The sequence below is a fragment of the Micropterus salmoides genome, unplaced genomic scaffold (assembly GCF_014851395.1).
Source record: "Micropterus salmoides isolate LMB-PRFRI ecotype aquatic unplaced genomic scaffold, ASM1485139v1 Ms_hic_scaffold_17, whole genome shotgun sequence".
NCBI classification, from domain to species: Eukaryota; Metazoa; Chordata; class Actinopteri; order Centrarchiformes; family Centrarchidae; genus Micropterus; species Micropterus salmoides.
This window is the reverse complement of record NW_024040817.1, coordinates 10238282-10259868: the sequence shown is the minus strand read 5'-3', so window position 1 is coordinate 10259868 and position 21587 is coordinate 10238282. Positions and strand designations below refer to the sequence as shown.

The window sequence follows — 21587 nt, the reverse complement described above, 5'->3', positions numbered from 1 at the left end:
CAATCTGCAGGCTCCTGTCCTCTTCAATGTGTACAGCGCAGTCCAGGAAGGCCAAACTGTTGTTGTGAACATCTTCTCGTGTGAACCTGATGTTACTGTCCACAGAGTTGATGTGTTCTGTGAAGGCTTGCACTTCCTGGCTTTTGATTTTGACCCAGGTGTCGTCCACATATCTGTACCAGTGGCTCGGTGCTGTTCCTCTGAAGGAGTTGAGGGGTTTACTCTCCACTTCTTCCATGTAGATGTTTGCCACAATCGGGGATACCGGTGAGCCCATGGCACAGCCATGCTTCTGTCTTTAGAATCCACCGTTGTACTGGAAGTAGGTGGTGTTTAGACAGAGGTCGAGTAATTTGCAGATTTGGTAAGGGCTGAGGCTAGTTCTGTTGTCCAGGGTGTTGTCTTGTGTTAGCCGTTTCCTAACGGTTTCTACTGCCTCTATGGTGGGGATGCAGGTGAACAAAGAAGTCACGTCATAGGATACCATGGTTTCATCTGGATCCAGTTTTAGTCCTCGAACTTTGTTTTGCCTTATTGTATATTTTCTGCTACATAGCAGAAGGGAGGTACAAACCTAATTTCACTTTACAACCTGTTGTAACATATTAATGTTATATAATTAATATAGGGTTAGGGTTAGTATATTCTTACATGCAATTTTTTTTTTTTTTGCTATTTTTTTAATTTTATATATATATATATATACATATATATAATAAATAATAACATATAGGATTTGGATTTGTTTTTTGTACTTTGTAGTATGTAGTATTTTGTACTATGTAGATTTGTTATTATATTATAGTATATCACATGGTAGAGTATATAGTTATCTATCATGCTATTGTGTTTAATACGCCAATCAGCCATAAAATTATGACCACTGATTGATTATCTCATTTCCATAGCACCTGTCTGTGGGTGGGAAATATTAGGTAGGGAAAATGGGCTAGTGTAAGGATTTGAGCAACTTTGACAAGGGCTAAATTGTGATGGCTAAACAACTAGTTCAGAGCTTCTCCAAAATGGTCTGTAGTGGTCAGTACCTATCAAAAGTGGTACAAGGAAGGAAAAAGCGGTGAACCAGCAACAGGCTCATTGATGCACATGGGTAGCGAAGGCAGGCCCCTTTGGTCCGTCCAACAGACGAGCTACTGTAAGTGAAATTGCTGAAAAAGTAAATGCTGGTTCTGAAAGAAAGGTGTCAGAACACACAGTGCAAACACAGTGGAGTCCATGTCTCGGCAGGTGGTAATAACGATATGGCTGATTGGTGTATATAGGTATTTTATGTTGATCAAGGATGTTAATGTATCTTTTATGGTGCATTGTATTATATACATACTATATATAATTTTATGTCACTATACAATGAATAACGTAAGCATTAATTGAATCTATCTGATCTATCTTTCTATCGATTAATGAATAGAATAAATTAATCAATCTATTGATATAATTCTTTCCCACCTTACAGCACTGACATGAATGAAGTCAATGTCACCATCGCAGGGTCTGTGTGTGATGTTCAATCCACCAACAACACACACATTATTTGTGTGACAAATGCTCAGCAACAGTCTCAAGAAACCAAAGTCAGAGTCAGCGTCAGAGACCAAGGCATCGCTAAGATGGTAAGAGAGTGCAGTCAGATCTCCTGACCTTACTCGCAACAGAGTTTGTTTTATTCACATCAAAATATAATCGCACTGATTTCATACCTTTAGAGTACATTTTTGTCTTAATCCTGTATTTGTCTCTTTCTTTAGGATAATGCAAGTTTCTTCTACATTGACGTGTGGTCGTCCAGGTTCACGTGGGGTGGTCTGTCTCCACCTGAGGCCGGCTCGTTTGCTGTCATTACTAAAGGCCAGACCATCCTGCTGGACACCAGCACCCCAGTGCTGAAAATGCTTCTTATTCAAGGTGCAAAAATTACTTTATCATGTTTTTTTAATTTTATTTTGGACATGTGTACATCCCATTTTTAGACACAGAGAACCAGATTCCAAATTGATGTCAGAGTTTCTCCCTTTCTGTATTTACTTTTTTTCTCACCTTCCTCTCACTAAAGACTATAAAATAATAATATAATAATTTTTTAAATAATTTTAGTTTGCATAGTTTGTAGGATCCAAAGAGAAGTGTTGTACTTGCTCAGTACAAGGACATTTTTTCCCCACCAGTGTTTAGTTTGTAACATGTTTCTTTGTGCTCAGGAGGGACGTTGGTGTTTGATGAAGCTGACATCGAGCTGCAGGCAGAAAACATCCTGATCACAGACGGCGGACGGCTCCAGATTGGCCAGGAGGGGGCACCATTTCAACACAAAGCCATCATCACACTTCATGGACACCTGCGCTCACCTGAACTTCCTGTTTATGGAGCTAAGACGCTGGCTGTCCGAGAGGGAGTGCTGGACCTGCATGGTATGAAAACATGTAAACATAATCAAACTGATGATTGGGTTGATGCAGCTCTCATGTCTGTTTTAAGTATATGAAGCCACAGCCAGCAGCCAGTTAGCTTAGCTCAGCAGAAATACTGGAAACAGAGGGAGACAGAAATTATGCCTACCAATACAGGATGATAAAGAAGTAGTATTGGTACTCTGATTAACTCTGGAAAGGAAGCAAATTTTTTGGACCATCCTAGAAGATATGAATGTGGTTTTTATACTGAAAAATTTGTACCAGGTAAGCTTTTTAAGTCTAAAACAATATTTAAATCTTTATTTTTTCAAGATATAGAAAACAGCTTGAAATAATCTTAGTTCACTGCAAAATAAGGTCTTCTGGTCTCAATTATTGACAGAGATGTCATCACAACATTGAGATTTTTGCGAATTAAACTGCCCGGCACTATATAGTGTATACACATTAATGCCTCCAAAATCCTTTCACATATATATTGTATATTGTTTATACAGTAGGATCTTTTAATACAAAGTATGATTTTTTTACTTTGTTGCATTACTACTTTTTATTAAGAAAATAATCAGAATACTTCTTCCACCACTGAATTACAACCATCTCTGTTGAGAATCAAGTAATAGAAAATATTATGTAAAAAAATTATGTCACATAATGATAAACTGACAAACAACGATTGATCATTATTATTATTATTGGTACCTCACTTCAGGTACAAGTCATTGCTGACAACCTGTTTCTCCAGGTATTCCAGTTCCTGTCCCTTGGACCCACTTGGCCCAGACGGCAACCAACGGTTCTGTCACACTGACCCTAATGAAGGCAGTGACTTGGAAAGCTGGAGACGAAATTGTCATTGCTTCCACCGGCCACAGGTACAGCAAGGTCTCAAATTCATGCATGTCTAAGCTGAAACCAGAAGTTATTTAAAAATCCAACTATTACCGCAGCTCTACAAAGTCCAGACACAGTTACGAGTTATTTGATCAAATGTGAGTTAAGACAAAAATGAGACTTTTTGACATCTTACCTTACTATTAAAAAAATATTTATGCATTACAAAATTGTAAATGTGTAAAAAAAAAACAAAAAAACAAAACGCTAATAAGCTACAGCTAGTAAGATAGCCTTAGATAAAGCTAATGTACCCACCTTTTCTTCTTTCCTATATTTGAAATATCAATTTTGATGCTGATGTTATATCACTTAAAAGGGCAGTAGCTAAATCAATTCCTAATGAAGAAAAAAAGGACACCAGATAAACTAGTCCTGCTAAGTTGATTAGCAATAACTGCCACTTCTGCTGCATCTGACTTCATGTGATTTCATGTGGTTCCTTTGAATCAAATTTTTATATGTATTTAATTAAGGGTTCATTTATTAAACTAGCCCATTAGTCCAAATGGACAAAAAAGTTAAAGAAGTAACAAGAACATACGTTCTTTGAAGATGTTGTGTTTTCTCTGCATCGTTTAGATGTATTTTGTAAAGTTGTAAAGTTAGTTACAATAATTAATTATCAGTCTAAAATTAAGGTTTACAATTTCACTGCTCCTACATAAACATAAAAACCTCTCACAACACTCCTTTAGGCTGATATCAGGATTCTATCTGACATTAAGCAAAACGTGTAAAGTAACCACATCATGTAACAGTGCAGCACAAAAATCATGCCTTAAAGGAAAATGTTCGACAAAATATCTACCTTGTACACACAATCGCCTGCTTTAAGGAATAAAAAAATCATATAGTTGTTCTTGCTCTCATTTTAATAAAAATTTAAAGGACAAAAGTTACAGGTATATAGCTGTGCATAGATTTATTAAATCATTTTTCAAAGCTTGTTCAGGCCAATTATTTTTACTTTACTGTACTATACCCTACTGTAGAAACAATGTATTTCCTGTTGTTTCCAGGCACAGCCAGAGAGAGAACGAGATGAGGAGGATTGCTGCCGTGTCAGCTGATGGAAAGACTCTAACCCTGACCGAACCCCTCAAGTACACTCACCTTGGGGTTACCGTCACACTGGCCAATGGTACAGTGTTTGAGGGCCGAGCTGAGGTGGGTCTCCTCACCAGGAACATCGTAGTACGAGGCTCCCAAAACCAAGAATGGAACGATAATATCGCAGCCTGCCCCGATGGCTTTGACACAGGTAACGTGTTTTGGTGGTGTTAGATTTTTCTGATTTGATGTTACACTAAACACTGTGTAAAAGTAGAAATAAGAGATGTTGTTATGTAAATATTTGACTGAATCAAAAGGTCGGCGGTTCAATCTTTGGCTCCTGCCAAGTGTCCTTGGGCAAAATACTAAACCCCAAATTGCTCCCTGTGGTTGTGTGAATGTATTTGCTTCTGTGTTTTTATGTGTAGTTGGCACCTTACATGGCAGCCTCTGCTATCAGTGTATAATAGCAAATAAGTGAATAATTGCTTGTACTGTTGCTATGTAAGTACAGTTCATTTACCAGAAAGGTTCTGGCTTTTAAAAAAGAAATGTGGTTATTGACAAATCTATTAATGTACTAATTGTTTTAGCTCTACTTTAGGTTAACAAGGAGGAATTTGCATTGAATAGTACTGTAAGCTTTTCAAACTGGTGAAAAATAAGAGCTTTTTAATAGATTATAAATATATCTAATGAAATTAACAGTTTGCAATTCAACAGAGTATACAGGGTTCAGAATATTAAAAAAATATGATGTAGGTTGTGGGCTTGACCCCCACACTTTGGGCATCATTTGTACCTGTTTCACTGCTGTTCTTATTTTGAGATAATTACATCATGTATATAATCGTTGGGCTATGCAGTATTAACATCTTTCTGTCCTGGTGCTGTAGGTGAATTCGCCATCCAAACCTGTTTTCAAGGAAGGTTTGGAGAGGAGGTTGGCAGTGATGAGTTTGGGGGATGCATCATGTTTCATGCACCCAGACCAAATGAGAATCTTGCCATTGGCAGACTGGAATATGTTGAGGTAAAATACTGAAAACTTTCTCTGATGAAACTTCTAGTTCTACATGTTGATCAGATTACTCCTGTTTTTCTAAATCTCCTTATCCTCACAATCTGCTTTTTTTCCATTTGTATGTACTTATCCACACAAATTGAAATGGTAAACTTTAAAGTCTTTATGCTTTAATGCCACAGGTCTTCTATGCAGGACAGGCCTACAGGCTAGGACGTTATCCCATCCACTGGCATCTAATGGGAGATATTAACTACAAGTCATATGTGAGGGGTTGTTCTATCCATCAGACCTTCAACAGGGCCGTAACCATCCACAACACCCACAGGCTGTTGGTGGAGCACAACGTCATCTACGACATCATGGGTGGGGCGTTCTTCATCGAGGATGGCATTGAGACACAGAACATCCTGCAGTACAACCTGGCTGTGTTTGTCAAACAAAGCACCAGCCTGCTGAACGACGATATCACTCCCGCCGCCTTCTGGGTCACCAATCCCAACAACATCATCCGCCACAACGCCGCTGCGGGTGGCACCCACTTCGGCTTCTGGTACCGCATGCACCAGCACCCCGATAGCTCATCCTACGATCCAAACATCTGTCAGAATAGGGTTCCCATCGGTGAATTTTACAACAACACTGTGCACTCTCAGGGCTGGTTCGGCCTTTGGATCTTCCCAGAATATTTCCCCATGAAGGACGGCGCCTGCTATTCCAATACCCCCAAGCCAGCTGTCTTCAAGTCACTCACCACTTGGAACTGCGAGAAAGGTGCTGAGTGGGTCAACGTGGGCGCTGTGCAGTTCAACAGCTTCATCATGGTCAACAATGAGAAAGCCGGCATTGAAGCCAAGCGTATCCTGCAGTGGGCCGTGAGCGGCTTTGGAGAGATCGGAGGGGCAATGATATCCAACAGCACCATTGTGGGCCATGTGGACGAGCTCGGACTGGGAGATGACTACTGCACGCAAAGAGGCATCATTGCGCCATTGGATGATGGCTTGAGTGTCCTTAACACCAAGTTCATCAACTTCAACCGTAGCTCTTGCACAGCCATCGGGTTAGCCTCAACGTGTGTGGGCCAGTGTGGAGCCTGGGCTATCAGGTTTAGTGGTGTCCAGTACAGTAACTCACCAAACAAGGCTGGCTTCAGGTGGGAGCATGAGGTACAACTGGTGGACAGTGATGGCTCCCTCACAGGTATCAGTCTTTAGTCTCTTACTGTTCACTTGTTTAATGTTTTGCACAAATCCCTCATATAGTTGTATTAATATTCAGTCTGTCAATTAAAAAAAAAGTTGTGTTATTATTCCAAACTACATATTTAATCAGATCCTCAATCTATCAAGCTTTTCCTATTGTTAACAAATCCTATAAAAAGTCAACAATACCTCCCTACTGAGTCTGTGGACTGAGGCCTTAGCCCCGGGGTATTCAATTAAAATTTAAAGATCTTGCAGTTAGAGATTGTTTCCTCAAGCAAAGCTCTTGAACCAATGACGCCTTGTTAATCAGTGCCATAGCCTAGTTGTATTAAAATTTATTTTGTAGTCAGCAAGTAGATTGTCAAATCAAATAAAAATATATTTCAGTATTATTTCACGTACATTTACTGTCGGTTTTCCCAATGAACTGGGGGGATTACAATTAACATTATTAAGTACTCCAATTATAAATTCTCTAAGTAAAATAAAGTCTACATTTCAACATAAAATACAAAAAATAGCTTTTGAAAAATGTGCATTTCAAAATGTGTCTCTTGTTCAGTGAAGAGAGTGAGTTCTAGTTTGTTCTGCCAGTTCGAACTGTATTTTCTGTACATTTCTGTCTGTGGATTTAAGTGACTGTTTGCTCATTTGTGTTTTGTCTGGTAGTGGCGCTTTACATTGTCGCTTTTAATAATTGCGACAGTCTCAGAACAAATGAGACATACTGGTTTTGTCCTGGCCGTGAGAAGAATAAACTTAAGCTGCGCAGGTTAAAATAGAAACGCTCTGTCACAAGTTAATTATTCTCAATAATTTATCGGTTATAGGTCCAGGTGCAGAGACGATGACTGCTGGGTTCTAACCCGGACCTATTAGTGACCTTGGCCTTAGCCTATTGGTAACTGGTGAAGATGTAAATATGTGAAAACAAACAACAAACAAAAAAATATATGTCTCATTTTTGTACAATACTCAGTGTCCAAAAACACTGAGTATTTTAGCAAACATTATTCAAACAGAAGTGAATAGTGCATTCATTGGAGACGAATTAATACACAGTTGATGTTCTAGTTAGTATTTCCGGACAGTGTATGTGGGATTTAGTCAAAATGAACTATAGTCCCCATGTTCATGCAAATGAGGGAACATGTCACTTAGTGCATCAATGTGGCTTATTCATGTGTTCTATGGCTTAGAAGAGTTTTACTTATTAACGTGTATTTTAATCTTTTCAGTATTTTCTTGCTTTTATCTTGTATTGTTTCTGTATTATTGTTTTTTGGGTTATTTATTATTATTGTTAAAGCACTTTCTAACTTTGAAAAGTACTCTACAAATAAAGATTATTATTATCATTATTGTAACAGGTTCTGGGTAAACATACAATTCTTGTTAGTAGGTTCAATTATTTGTTGGTTTTGGTCTTGAAAGAGTATTAGTAGTACAGAGTATAGCCAGACATGCCAGAGTGTAACAGTCATTCAGACAAAAATTTGACATATTATCAAAATACGTTATATAACTGTCTTAACCATATTTCCTTGTTTTCAGGAAAAATCAACCATAAAGTTGTGCCTATGAGCCCCTTACTGGACCCTGCTCACTGTTCCCAGACGGCCGAATGGAGTGTGGGTTTCCCCGCCGCTGTGTGCGACCACACCATCAACTTCCATCGTTTCGATTTCAACAATCTATCACCAGGCTCTCTGTATGGCAGAGATGTCATCTTAACCAACTCACATGGTACTAAAACACACAGACTTACAACTTTGAAATGTCTGTGAGGGGATGATAAACAGAATTAATTTCAGTACAGTATCGGTAGTAAGCTAAATTCAAAGTACACATGGTAAACATTTAACGATAGTAAACTTTTACTTAAATACAAAGTATATTCATACATCCATCCTTTTTTAATTTTCCTGTGATAAAAATATTGTACATTTTAACTGTTAAGATATTTCACAGCCATCTGGCAAGCTGAATTTTGGGCTCCACATATTTAAAGGATTACAGATCACAGAGTCACATAGTTATTTTGTGAAATCTGCAATATGTAAGTATATAAATGCACATAAGAAATGTCCATGTTAAAAATGTGGTGTGTGTATATATATATATATATATAAATATACACACATTCTCACTCTTACTAAACTGCTAGTAGCTGACACCATAAGCTACAACAAAGAAAATTGCTATATAGCAAACAAAATGTCTAAAGCCAACATAACAAGGTTGTCATCAGACAATAATCTGAATTACTTAGGTAAGCTTTTCAAAGTCTAATGAGTTCACTACACAGATTCAATTACAAAGTCTAATATGCTCACAACAGTTCTCTATTTACAATGAACACAGACACACACACACACACACACACACACACACACACACACACACACACAGTACACAGGCTCAGGTTGGGAATGGCAGAGAGAGAGGGGAGAGTTCCTGTCAGTGGGGTTTAAGATGGCTGCTGTCATCCAATTGAACGATCAGGAGGCAGCAATGAGCTATGCAGGACCAATCCAGTGTGCCCACCTGTTCTCCATTACCTGTATACACACTCTTAAGGGAGGAGACAGCTGACAGTGCAGGGTGAGACAGATTACCACTGGCACCACTGTTTCTTTTACTCTCAGTATCTTTTCTAGCTCCTCTTTCAGCCCCAGCATTTTTCAATCTTCTTGCGTTCCTTCTTCTTGATGTTGCTTGATTGCCACATCTATCTCTGCTTCCTTCTTCGGCTGTTTGTCGATCAACACGATGTCTGGTTGGTTAGCCATCACCAGTTTGTCAGTCTGGATCTTAGTGAGTCCCACAGGATCTTAGCTCTGTCATTCTCAACTACCTTAAGAGGTGTCTTCCATTTTGACCTTGGGACTTCCAGCCCATACTCATGGCACATGTTCTTGTACACTATTCCAGCTACCTGGTTGTGGCGTTACATGTATGGTGTTCCTGCCTGCCTCTTAAGCCAGGAATGTTATGTGCTGTACTGTCTCAGGGGCATCCTTGCACAGTCTGCACCTGGGGTCCTGCCTGGTGAGGTAGACCCCAGCCTCTATTGATCTTGTTTAGTCCATCCTTTTCTAGCCACTGGTTGGATTTCTTGATATCTGCCACTTCTTCTATTTGTCGATGGTACATGCCTTGCAGCGGCTTGTCTCGCCATGAAGGCACCTCGTAATCTCAGCATAAATTAGCGTTACGACCTGCGAGGTGCATGCCAATTCGGCACAATACCTGTGCCTAATACCTGTGCACAACACCTGTTCGGTATGCACTGTCAATTTGGGCAGCGACGTTTACCCATCCTAGTAAGCCCAATTTCATTCAAAGCATTGTCCAGATGACTCCCGCTGCTCTCATGTTTTGTCCTTTTTTAATCCTCTCTGAAAGATGTTTCAAATCCTTGTAACCGGTCCTCGACCAAGTACCATCTCCGCCAAATAGCAGACATGGAAAACAGAAGAGTACCTTCTTTTGTATGCTAACCGTTAGCCATTTCTGAATGCGCATTAAATTAGACTGGGGCTAGCCCCACATTCATGCTAGCCTATGGATCTGTATACTATGGACACAAAACGGGAGAACGCAGTCTAAATTCACAAAGCAGGGAGGCAATTTAGGAATGTGTTTTATTCAGAGATGGTAAATTATTGCACATAATAATCTTTTTTTTTAATTACAAAAAAACTCGTTTGCGCAGTTCTTTCTGTTGACAGTGTTACACTTGCCCCTGTATAGTAGCATGCATCAGATCCATATTTTCTAATCTAGTCCATGAATGTCTTGTTCCAGTAGCCCCTGGTGTGTAGATAGACACTACACTTTAATTTAGTTATTTTATATATATACACACGTGTAAGCAGCTGGTCCATTTGTTCTGGAGAAGAGGAGGCTGACTTCGGCTCCATGTAGAAACCTGCTGACTGATCCGCTGTAAGATGTAAACACACCGCTGCACGGTGGCTGCTGTTTCCGAGCAATACATTTAATGCCGACATACAATATCAGGCGGCCATTGGCGAGACTTGTGTGGCTATTTGACTGTTGATTGTGATTTATTGGTTTGCAAACAAAAGTGGAAAAGAGGAGCAGTAGTAAAAAAACAGCCGACATGCTTATCCATTCAGAAATTCACTGCACGTCTACTGCAAAGACTGTCCAGTATACTAGTATACATGACTGTAATAGTATAATATTATAACATTAAATAAAGAGTATAATGTTCACTGCTCGAAATGAAAAATGATTTCTGAGTGCACTGCTCAGAAATTTTTCTGATTAATTTTATTAATTGTTCAGTCCCAGTTTAAAGTGTTGTTTTTAAACTCAATATTACAGGCACCAGTGTGATTCCTCGCTGGATGGCCTTGCTGCCCTCTAGACAAACATACAACTGGTACTTTAAAAATGTGGAGCAGATCACCACCATCAGTTATACTGCAAGATTCTACGGCTTCAAGGTACATGGAAGATCCTTAATATGATATTAATTCAAGGAAATAATCTTCATGCCTTTTTACATTGATGTGTTTTTAATTGTAATTCTTCCCCTCACACAGCCGGATCAATATGTGATCATCAACCACAACTTCACCCAAAGTCCAGACATAGTCCACATCATCGATGACAGGAATGGCTCATCGTCACCGCTGAACTTCAGTACTGACAAGAACGGAGACTGGTACTTCAACGAGAGCTCCAACAACCTCTACTACATTGGTTAGACACACTTTAATAAAGATCTATTGATCGTAATGCTAATATTGACGATCGATTAATCATTTGGGTTTTAAATAAAGCATTCTTTGGGTTAGGGGGTGTCAGTCAGACAAAACAAGATATCACCCTGGGCTGCTTGAATGTGATGGCGTGTTTCACTAATTTTGGACCAAAAAAATCTAAGATGACTACTGCTAGTCATAGGCTATTTTGCAGCCTACTGTTGGCTGCTCTAACATAATCAGAGAATACTGTTGAGTTGTTCAGCAGTTTTTGTCTGTTGTCTTGTCTGTCCTTGACAAAAATAATAACATTTATAAAGAGTATAATGCTCTATGAATGAGCATAAACACTAGTTAAAACTGTCTAATTATTATTACTTTTATTTACACAAATGTTATTGGCCTAAATCTATATCTTACATCACACTAAGCCACTGGATTTTAAGTTTTTGTGTGCTTTGGTGACTGTTTGCCTCATGATGACCTCAAAATGGAGTTTTTAGTTTATCGTCTTGTTTAGTTATCACTAACCACACAACAGCATTCAGCAAAACGTTCAGTAATATGTGCGTCTTTATTCATTTGACACCATTTTGCATCTGCAGTGTCTGGGAAGACCAGCCAACGCAGGCGTCGGGAGACCGTTGACCGCTCCATGGTTGACTCTGTGGTGAACTTATGGGTCTACCGCTGCTTCTACCCCAAATGCATCCCACCTACATCACCTATACCACCTACACCACCACCTCTAGCCACGCTCGCCCCCTTACCCAACAGCCGGCCTGCCAATTTCATGTATGTTAAACCCCCCACTAGAACATGTTATTCATGACCAGGATCAAACTCACCAGCTACAGTCAGGCCCTCTTAATCACTTCAGCTTATGTGCTATATGTAAATATGACATTTCCTGGCATTAGAATTATGAAAAATGTATTATTACAACATTAAAAACTGGTTTTAATGTTCCTACTAGATGTTTTTTGCAACTTAAAATCTAAATTAAAATGACAAAAAAGTGGGAGACTTTCACTGGCTCTAGCTTTAAAAGCATTATATATTTCGTATGAAAAATAATCTGCAAAATATGCAAAGAAATCCACAGCTGTCAGAAAAAAATTTTAGTGGAGTAAAAATTACAATATGTCCCTAATATGTTGTGGAGTAAGTATATAGCCATTAGTCATCGTCAGCACCAGGCAGAAGTGGATTTCATGTTATTCAGAGGTGGTTTCCAGATTGTGTAAAACACGTCAGTAACAGTAAAATGTGTAAACTGTGGTGTAAACAGAATGTAGTGTGTACACACACACACACACACACAAATAGTATACATAAATCAATATAATGAACAGGTTGTAGATAGGTATGCACATAAATATACTGTATATATTGTGATTTACTCATTTGTGATGGATCCAACCCAACCTTCAAATTAAGGAAGTTAAACTTGTTTCTTTTTTAAATAACAAGGCTGAAAACTGCCAGAGCGGTTATAGGGAGACAAAAATCTCTGTAATTGGATTGTTGTCACAATATATTTCCTAAACTGAAAATAGTTATTATGTTGACTCTAGTCTGACCTGCTGAATGCCTGAATGACCTGTGTGTGTTTCTCTCTAGTCTTTGGTCTGATGCCTCTTTCTGGAAAGGTTCAGCTGAAAATAACTTCACAGTACCAACAGAGGGCGCTGATGTGGTCATCCCATCTGGTAATGTCTAGCAGTAGGAAAAAAAACTTATTGCAAACTTTTTATTTCAATCCAGCAGGTGTTGCATGTTAGAAGCTTGATTTTGACACTTTATATATTATGTGTTGATTTTCGTCATGTAAGATGAAAAATAAATTAAATTTCAGACAATCTCCGAACCATGTGTGGTGATACAATTTGGATTGGTTAATTATGTTTTGTTCATTTAAGGGCCAATATCCAGAAATGAATTCAAAATGTTTACAATAATAAAAATTCAAAATAACAGCCAAATATTCGGTTTGAACAGATCTTATGTTAGTGTAGTGTTATTATAACACCTTTGTGTCCCCATAAAACCAAAGGCAAGTGGATCGTTTTGGACATCGACACTCCTCGCCTCAACAAGCTGACTATCATTGGAGTTCTTGAGATCCCCGACACCATGAATAGTTCATCCATCAAACAGGCTCAATACAACACTGTGGTGATAGATGCTGTCTACATCTCTATCCAGGTCAGTGTGATCAGTCATCTCTTTGACTTCCACGATTATCCAGATTATGACATTAACTCACTCTTAATGCAGCTTAAACGTGAATTAGAAAAGTGGGATAAAGTGGTAACTTCTATTTATCTTCAAAATGTATTTCAGGAGGATGTTCTCATGTTTTTTCATGTTACAATACAGTTTGTGCGTGCATCACCAGAATTTTTTTTCTCTCACATGCCTCTCAGGGCTTCCTTAGTCCGAGTAAAAGGTGATCAAAGTACTTCCTATTCAGTGTGATTGATGGTTGATGCCTAGTACAGTGTGTCAAGTGAAGTAATGTTTGCGTCTCCTGCTGTTTCAGGGCGGCAGGCTGATTGCAGGATGGGGTGAGCCGTTCAGAGGTCAGCTGCACATCAAACTGAGAGGGAACCACCGCACTCCAGACTGGCCTCTGCCTAATGGACCCAACCAGGGATCCAAAGTCCTGGGTAAGTAAACAGCATTGCAGTCAACACACAGTTTCACACATTTATAAATATAATTGCTATGTATTGTTGTGCAATAAATTTAACAATATATTTGTTGTAGAATATTGTGCTATATTTTATATATATTGTAAATATAACTACATACTGTAGGTGGGCCGTTTTTCTATTTTATTAGGAAAGTTAGTACAGCTTTACATACAGTGTAACTGTATTTCTCATTACATTTCAATCAATAAATATACTGTAAACTCCTACACCTACAAATAAACACATACACGTCTACTCAAAACTCACACGCATAATAGAAATAATACAGCAACTAATAACAGTACAGTATCTTAAGGGGGAATATATGTTGTACTACAATTACTGGATTATTTAAAATCTAAATGGTGATACAGCCTCATTCCAGGATTACCAGCAGCTTTCAAAATTGTTAGAGCCTTTTAGCAAATGTTACAAAAATATTATGTCTTACTACTACTACTTATTTATTTTCAAACCCATTAATGGTATCCTTCAAAATATTTCAGATATGTCATAAACAATATATTACATTATATTATTTGTCAACTGTGATAATTCAAAAGAATGCTACAACTGCTCCATCCAAAAGATATGCTGAACTCTTGACTTTACATTACATTAACTCATTTGGCAGATGCTTTTATCCAAAGCAACCACTTACACTTAAGGAACAACATACGAGTATCATTAAAGCATCAATAAAGTAGGAAGACCAGGATTTGAACCCTCAACCTTTGGATCTGAAGGGCAAGATCTTTTCTGATGTGAATGTACAATTAGCCTGGGACAAAGATGTGATAGTATTAAATTATGCCATAAAATTTATAATCCCAGCTCAGTGGGATGCACTGTGTGGTGTCACATGTTTCAGAACAAGCTCAGTGTGTGTTTTGTGGTACCACAGGTGTGTTTGGTAGTCTGGAGCTCTATGGACTACCTCACAATGTTTACCACACCAAACTCGCTGCTACTGCTTACGCCGGATCCAAAACTCTGACCCTGACGCAGTCTGTGGACTGGCAGGTCAGTTTTATGTCTTTGTTTTAGTGTTATATAGTGTTATTTAGTGTTATTATAATGTGAAAATTCTTTAAGCAGAAGTAATCAAAAAACAAAATCTTGCCTTGATGTAAAATCAGACATAACTGAAACTACACTGACCTATGTCATTGTTTAGTATTAATACAACTACGAAAGATAGTATTCAGTCATTTGTTTATATGTCTGCTTTCTTGTGCAGGTTGGAGATGAGGTCGGCATCTCCACCACCAGTTACAATGCCTGGGAGACAGAAAAACGTCAGATAACAGCCGTGTCAGCAGACGGCCGAGTCCTGACCCTGAACCAGCCTTTGACCCACACTCACATCAGTCAGTTCAACATCTATCTCTAGAATAGCAAAATTATATATACTGCAGTTTTATTTGTATATTTGAACTGACATCCAAGTTGCTGCTTGCCAACTAATATTCCTTACTTAACTAATTTTATAAAAGTTTTAAAATTTTGCTATTAGCAAAATGTCCTTGTTTTAATCTGAAATTCAGAATATCCATTACCAGTCAAGGACTGAAATTTAGCCCATGGCTTTAATTTGTCAGCTTAATAGATGTATGTCGTGGTGTGCATTTATATTTATCCTGAAATACGACCATATTTACCTCTTTTTCTCTCTCTCTTCAGGTGAGACTCACTCTGTCTCAGGCACATCATTCTCCTACACTCTGGCAGCTAATGTTGCTCTCCTGACCAGAAACATTAAGATCATCGGTCAGGAGTATCCAGAGATGATGCAGGAGTCATTTGGGGCCAGACTTTTGGTGGGCACCTACTCCTGGGCTGGTATCAACTATAAAGGTAAACAATGTGATTTCTCTTCTTACAGAACACTGCGATTACTGAACTGGTATTTTGGACCTATGATCCCTCTCAGTTTAAAGCTGTTGATTTACAGATAATTTGGACTCAGGAATGTCTGCAGGTAGATTTTCTTTTAGGTGCACATTTCCATTTCCATTTGAAACCTTGAAACACCTTTGCATCTGTAACTCAGCACAAACTGAGGATCATTCATTCAGGTTGTGAAGAAATTAAGTAAAAAAAAATGTTGAATGAAATCCCTCAAACTTGTTTAATCTGTTAAGACCTTTTTTCATTCAAATAACACATAAACCATCAGCTCTTGTTTTTATTGATTATACATGCCCCAAATTGATATTTATCACCTCATTCCTTGTTTCAACAACATGAAGTGCATAGATTAAGATACTGTATATTCAGCTTTGGCACAGCTTTAATTGAATTCACTATGCTTTATTGCCATAATTGTTTATGTTCAACAATGTTGTCAAAGTAGAAAGTCACATATAAACAATAAAACATTTGATATATAAATAATAAACAAAAAAATTCAATTTAAAAAAAAGATTATTTATATATTAGTCTGGGTTTCCCTTGGTTGTTATCAGTTCGTGGCATGAAGACATACAGTACATTTTGCTGCATTGATTTGGCATTTGGGCATGTCTGATTTAGATTGGAATTCAGTATATATTTGGGAAATGTATGGGAAATGTTTTTCTCATAGTTTGAATTTAGGACATAAGTTGAGAAAGCAGAGTCTCTCCTCTCTTGGTAGCTATCTCTATACATAAACACCTTAAGCATGTCAGTGTTTGATATATTCTTCCTAAAGGCAAAGCTCAGATCAGGAATGTGGAGTTCTTCCACTCTGGTCAGGAAGGCTGGACCGACAACACCGACCCTCGTTATTCTGTAGCTTTCCTAAACCTGGGAAAGGTACAGCAACACACACACAAACACACACACAATAAAATATGAAAAGAAATTCACCTGAATATTAACTTATTAATAAATCTAGAAGTGTTATGGTAGACATGTCCATCACATGTTGGAATTAAAATTATTTTAGATTTGATCACTGATTGGCAGCAGTAGTATAAAATATTTTAGAGAAATAGATGAATAATTCAATTCAAATGCAGAAAAATTCAAAAGCAAAAAGTATTTTGGAAGTAAGAATATCAAGATTTATGTTAGAACAATAAAAAAATTTATTTTATCTCCTGTAACATTCACCAGAAGTTCACATGATCACTAGGTGTTGTTTAGACTTGTTGTAGTTTACTAAAAAGGAGAAGGTATATGTTAAATGTGTAAAATTAATATTGTTTTAATCTACCTAAAAGGTTTCAGGAGACACAATTCAAGGTTGTGCTTTCCACGAGGGCTTCTCTCCAGCCATCGGAGTCTTTGGAACAGAGGGACTTAACGTTGACAACAACATCATCCATCACACTGTGGGAGAAGGTAAACATTGTGCTGTGAAACAAAGTGATGTAATTTTTCCAGCAAAGAAGAGGAACTCTAGTATGTGTTAAGATGAAGTATTAAAATGTGTTCCTGTTTGCAGGTATCAGAATTTGGGGCAACAACATAACCGTGAGGTGGAACCTGGTGATGATGACGCGAGTGCAGTCCTTCAACTTAGCCTGGAACGCTGCCATTGAGGTCTGTCCTCTCAAAATACAAAACAAACCACTTCTCCTATAAAAATCTATTACTGCATTTATCAGTACTGTTTTCTTTAGGTCAATGAGGGGACAAATGTGGTGCTGCAGAATAACATCGTGGCAGGCTACGAGAGAGTCGCTTATCGCATTGATGGTGAACCCTGTCCAGGTAACAAATGAGCTGAAAGGGTCTTTCTTTTTAAAACAGTACACTGAAAGTTCAAACTAAGGAAAAAGATGAAGAACAGAGGCCCTGAAAGATTTTACCCCAACCTGACTTCTGCCTGTGCAGGTTATTTTAACGGGAATCAGAAGTGGATTAACAACGAGGCTCACGGTGGTCTGTTCGGAGTCTATCTCAACAAAGACGGTTTGCCCGGCTGCAGCCTCATCCAAGACTTCTTCATCTGGAGGAGCTTTGACTACGGCATTTACTTTCAGGTTTCAGTACTGAAATTTCTATCACCTTGATTTCAATGTTCTGCCTTAATTTGACTGCATCAAGAGGAAGCAGTGTGGAGTTGTGCCTCTTAACCTGAGATCCACTGATGTAAAGGGTAAAAAAAATTTCAAACTCATAAACAATATAGAGAGCAAAATGAGCAGCTTGCTGCAATCCAGACGACAGTAGAAGGGCTTTTATGCATATTTTACCAAAAAACATTGTAGGGATCAAAGACTATTTTATAAATTTTGATGTGGAAGTAGTCTTATCTCTAAGCAAAGCCTAGACTTGTTTTAAATGAATTTCCTGCTGTTTATGTAGGGGTATTGCAGTTTGCTTTCCTCTTTTGGTCCATGGTTAATTCTGACTAAACCCTCATTTGTGCTAATATTATTTAAGGGAAAATCACTGATCGTAACACAGATGCCAAAGTTTATTTTGGATTTAAAGATCACATGTTCATAAGTTACAAATAAGCTTCTTAGTACCTGCGTAAGCAAGGTTTTTTATGCTCAGTATGTTTGTAAATATGAGGCCTTAGGAGCTGCAGGATTTAGATGATCTAGATTATTCAGAAGGAATATTAAAAGATCACTATTCTCCTCTTCTTCATCTTCCTCTCCACCGACATCACAGACCATCACTGATGTTGTTGTTTCCAATGTGACCCTGGTGGACAACGGGATGGGCATCATGCCGCTCATCTTCGCTCCTCCTTCTCTCTCTCACTCATATGCGGATAAAACTGTAACCATTCAGGTAAGCAGGTTTATTTTGATTGATTTAAGTTGTTCCTTTCCTCTCACACATCACATATCATTTACTTATACATTAGTTAATACATTTTATATTCCTTATACCCATCTTTTCCCAGGATGCCTTGATTGTTGGCAGCAGCCCGAGCTTTAACTGTTCAGATACTTTGCCTTCCACTGTTTTTAACAGTAATGGACATCGTGCCCCAAGACCTCTCAAAGGTACCGTACAAACTCCCTGATACTGTCAAAACACCTCATATCAGTGCTACAAAGTACACTAGATGCATATGTTTATTTATTGATTTTTATGTTTTAATTTAGGAATACTATGACATTTTAGGCTGAGAAAGGTCTAGAAAGTATACAGTGTTGAAACAGGCTTTAAAAGGCCTGTTTTATTATTTTATTCGTTCTATTATTTTCCTCAATAGGATAAGGCCAATTAACTTGGGAGATTTAAAAAACTAATTGTAAATTGTTTCAGCTGACATCTTGCTGATAGCTCTGTGATAGAGATTTGTGTTGGTACAGAAACAGCTTTTAGAATGAAAACGGTAAAGCTGGACCTTGACTTAATAAAGATCTTAAAAATTATAAGAGGTTCTAATTGTGTAATTTTGTCCATTTCACGTAAGCAACCAAGAACTTGAATTGTGTCCCTTTTTAATGCAGGCTGGGTGTGGGAAAAGATTTGTTATTTTGTGACTCTGTTTTCACTCTGTACAGGTGGCAGATCTGGAATCTGTTGGCCGACTTTTGGATCTCAACACAACAGTGCTCCAGTGGTGGCCCATCATCTGAACAACAACTACAATGCCATCAAAGGACTGATGAAAGTCAAAGGTGACTTGTGGCTCTGAGCTTTTGGGCCAAAGTTATGTTATGATGCTGCAAACAATGTTCACAATGATTTGAAGAAGAACATATTCCTTATTGCTCATTTCTCGTTGTAGACACAACATTCGTCAGTTTCCGAAACGTCTGCTCCAGTGAGACAAACTTCATGTTCATCACCAACCCACTCAACGAGGATCTGCAGCACCCTGTGCAGGTTTCAGCCATCAGGATGATTGACAGCACAGAGGAGGCCAAAGTCTTTGTCCACAGGCCAGATCTGAGGTAAATCATGGCACATCAGCAGATACTAGTATTATTAAAGCTATAGGAAAAGAATGAAAAAAATATTTCTAGTCTACAGGAACAATTTATTAAATTTGAGACATGATTAAATGTTAAATAGACTGCATTTATATAGTCATATATAGTCATGTCAACATTCACTCACTCACTGCAGAGACTGCAATGTTGATGACCTGCTCTACCTCTAAGCCTCAGAAATCAGAAATATTTTTCAGAGAAAAACATGAAAAATTAAATTTTGTTTTAGTGTTGAAGAGTGACCTGAATGTCTTTAAATTTATAAATAATATCATAATTTTTAGATATTTCCTGTTTTCTATAACTCTGCGAGTTGGCAGCAAGATGAATGCATTCATGCATTCAGCTTGCATTCAATATTGCTGCTTAAATTTAGGATTTAAACTGAAATAAAATAGTGTATTTTTACACAAGTCATTTTACAACATTTAATCAATTAGTATAATCTCGCTGCTCTTTTTGTATATAATGAAATAAAATCAATCACTCTGTTTTTGTGCTTTAGTAAAGTGAACCCGTCTGACTGTGTGGACATGGACTGCGATGCGAAGAAGAAGAGCTTGTTGAAGGACTTGGATGGTTCGTTCCTGGGTGCAGTGGGAGCTGTAGTGCCTCAGTCTGAGTACGAGTGGGGAGGTGATCCCAGGAGGGGGCTGGGCGACTACCGCATCCCAAAAGTCATGCTCACTTCCCTCAACGGCAGCCGCATACCTGTGAACAAGATCGCTCCACATAAAGGTAACAACAGAGAGGGAGTCTTTTTTGAAAAAAAAGATCAATACTAATGCAAATCAGATTCTGAAGTCCCCAGTTAAACAGTAGCTGCCTGGTACTACAGTTGTGTTTACTACAGTTGGCTCTACCACCTTTAAGTAGCCTAAATGTTTGCTTCTTTGATTTTCAAATTTAAAATTTTCACATGAAACAGAAGTGTAGGATTATAGGAACTGAAATTCAGTAGTCATCTATTCAGTCACCTAAGTTCAAGTCTCAGCATTCAGTTTCATAATGTGACCTTTTTTTTTTTAACTTATTTTCTTTCTTTTTTTAAAGATATTTTTGGGTATTATTGCCTGTATTTGATAGGACAGTGGATAGAATGAGAGAGATAGGGGTGACACATAGCAAAGGGTTGCAAGCTGGATTTGAATCTTGGCCGCTGCAGTAAGGACTCAGCCTTGAACATGGGGCAAGCACTCTACCAACTGAGCTAAACGCACCACACAATTCATTTTCTTTACCGGGACTGAAAACAGCCTCCGAGATCGGCAGAGTTTTAACAACAGAGAATACAGTACTGATGTGATTTACAGATTACAAATACAGAGAGCCAGGAGAGGCGTCAATTGAAAAAGAAGCGAGAGGGAGGTCGAGCATTAGTGGCAATGGCATCATGTTAATGTTAGCATGTAGAATATTGTCACATCTAACTCTGTGAATTATGGGTTTAGTTCGACCAAACCAGAGTTGGTGGCTGTTGGAAGAGTGGAAAGACTAACCAAGATGATTTTGAGTTTTGATTTGTTTCTGTCAAGTTTGACTAAAGTATGTTATATTTAAGTTAACAAGGCAGTAAAGCTAGTTTCAGTTTGGTAAAAGAGAGAAACTTGAATTCAGAAGGTGCACGATTGTATTTTTCTG

At 38.2% G+C, this 21587-nt stretch overlaps 1 protein-coding gene across 1 annotated transcript in view; it reads left to right on the top strand.

Annotated features, from left to right (window-relative positions):
* Positions 1-21587, top strand: part of LOC119907757 (fibrocystin-L-like) — a 72612-nt gene that overhangs the window by 38363 nt on the left and 12662 nt on the right. Inside the window, exons 42-68 of the mRNA XM_038725445.1 lie at positions 1478-1634; positions 1770-1926; positions 2220-2429; positions 3178-3307; positions 4349-4590; positions 5279-5415; positions 5589-6609; positions 8169-8360; positions 10971-11092; positions 11192-11351; positions 11959-12148; positions 12977-13065; positions 13410-13561; positions 13899-14025; positions 14957-15075; positions 15293-15422; positions 15736-15909; positions 16748-16851; positions 17262-17382; positions 17486-17583; positions 17664-17754; positions 17878-18026; positions 18667-18789; positions 18905-19007; positions 19515-19631; positions 19742-19907; positions 20452-20684. Coding sequence (XP_038581373.1) covers positions 1478-1634; positions 1770-1926; positions 2220-2429; positions 3178-3307; positions 4349-4590; positions 5279-5415; positions 5589-6609; positions 8169-8360; positions 10971-11092; positions 11192-11351; positions 11959-12148; positions 12977-13065; positions 13410-13561; positions 13899-14025; positions 14957-15075; positions 15293-15422; positions 15736-15909; positions 16748-16851; positions 17262-17382; positions 17486-17583; positions 17664-17754; positions 17878-18026; positions 18667-18789; positions 18905-19007; positions 19515-19631; positions 19742-19907; positions 20452-20684 — 4814 coding nt within the window. The remainder of the gene's footprint in view (positions 1-1477; positions 1635-1769; positions 1927-2219; positions 2430-3177; positions 3308-4348; positions 4591-5278; positions 5416-5588; positions 6610-8168; positions 8361-10970; positions 11093-11191; positions 11352-11958; positions 12149-12976; positions 13066-13409; positions 13562-13898; positions 14026-14956; positions 15076-15292; positions 15423-15735; positions 15910-16747; positions 16852-17261; positions 17383-17485; positions 17584-17663; positions 17755-17877; positions 18027-18666; positions 18790-18904; positions 19008-19514; positions 19632-19741; positions 19908-20451; positions 20685-21587) is intronic.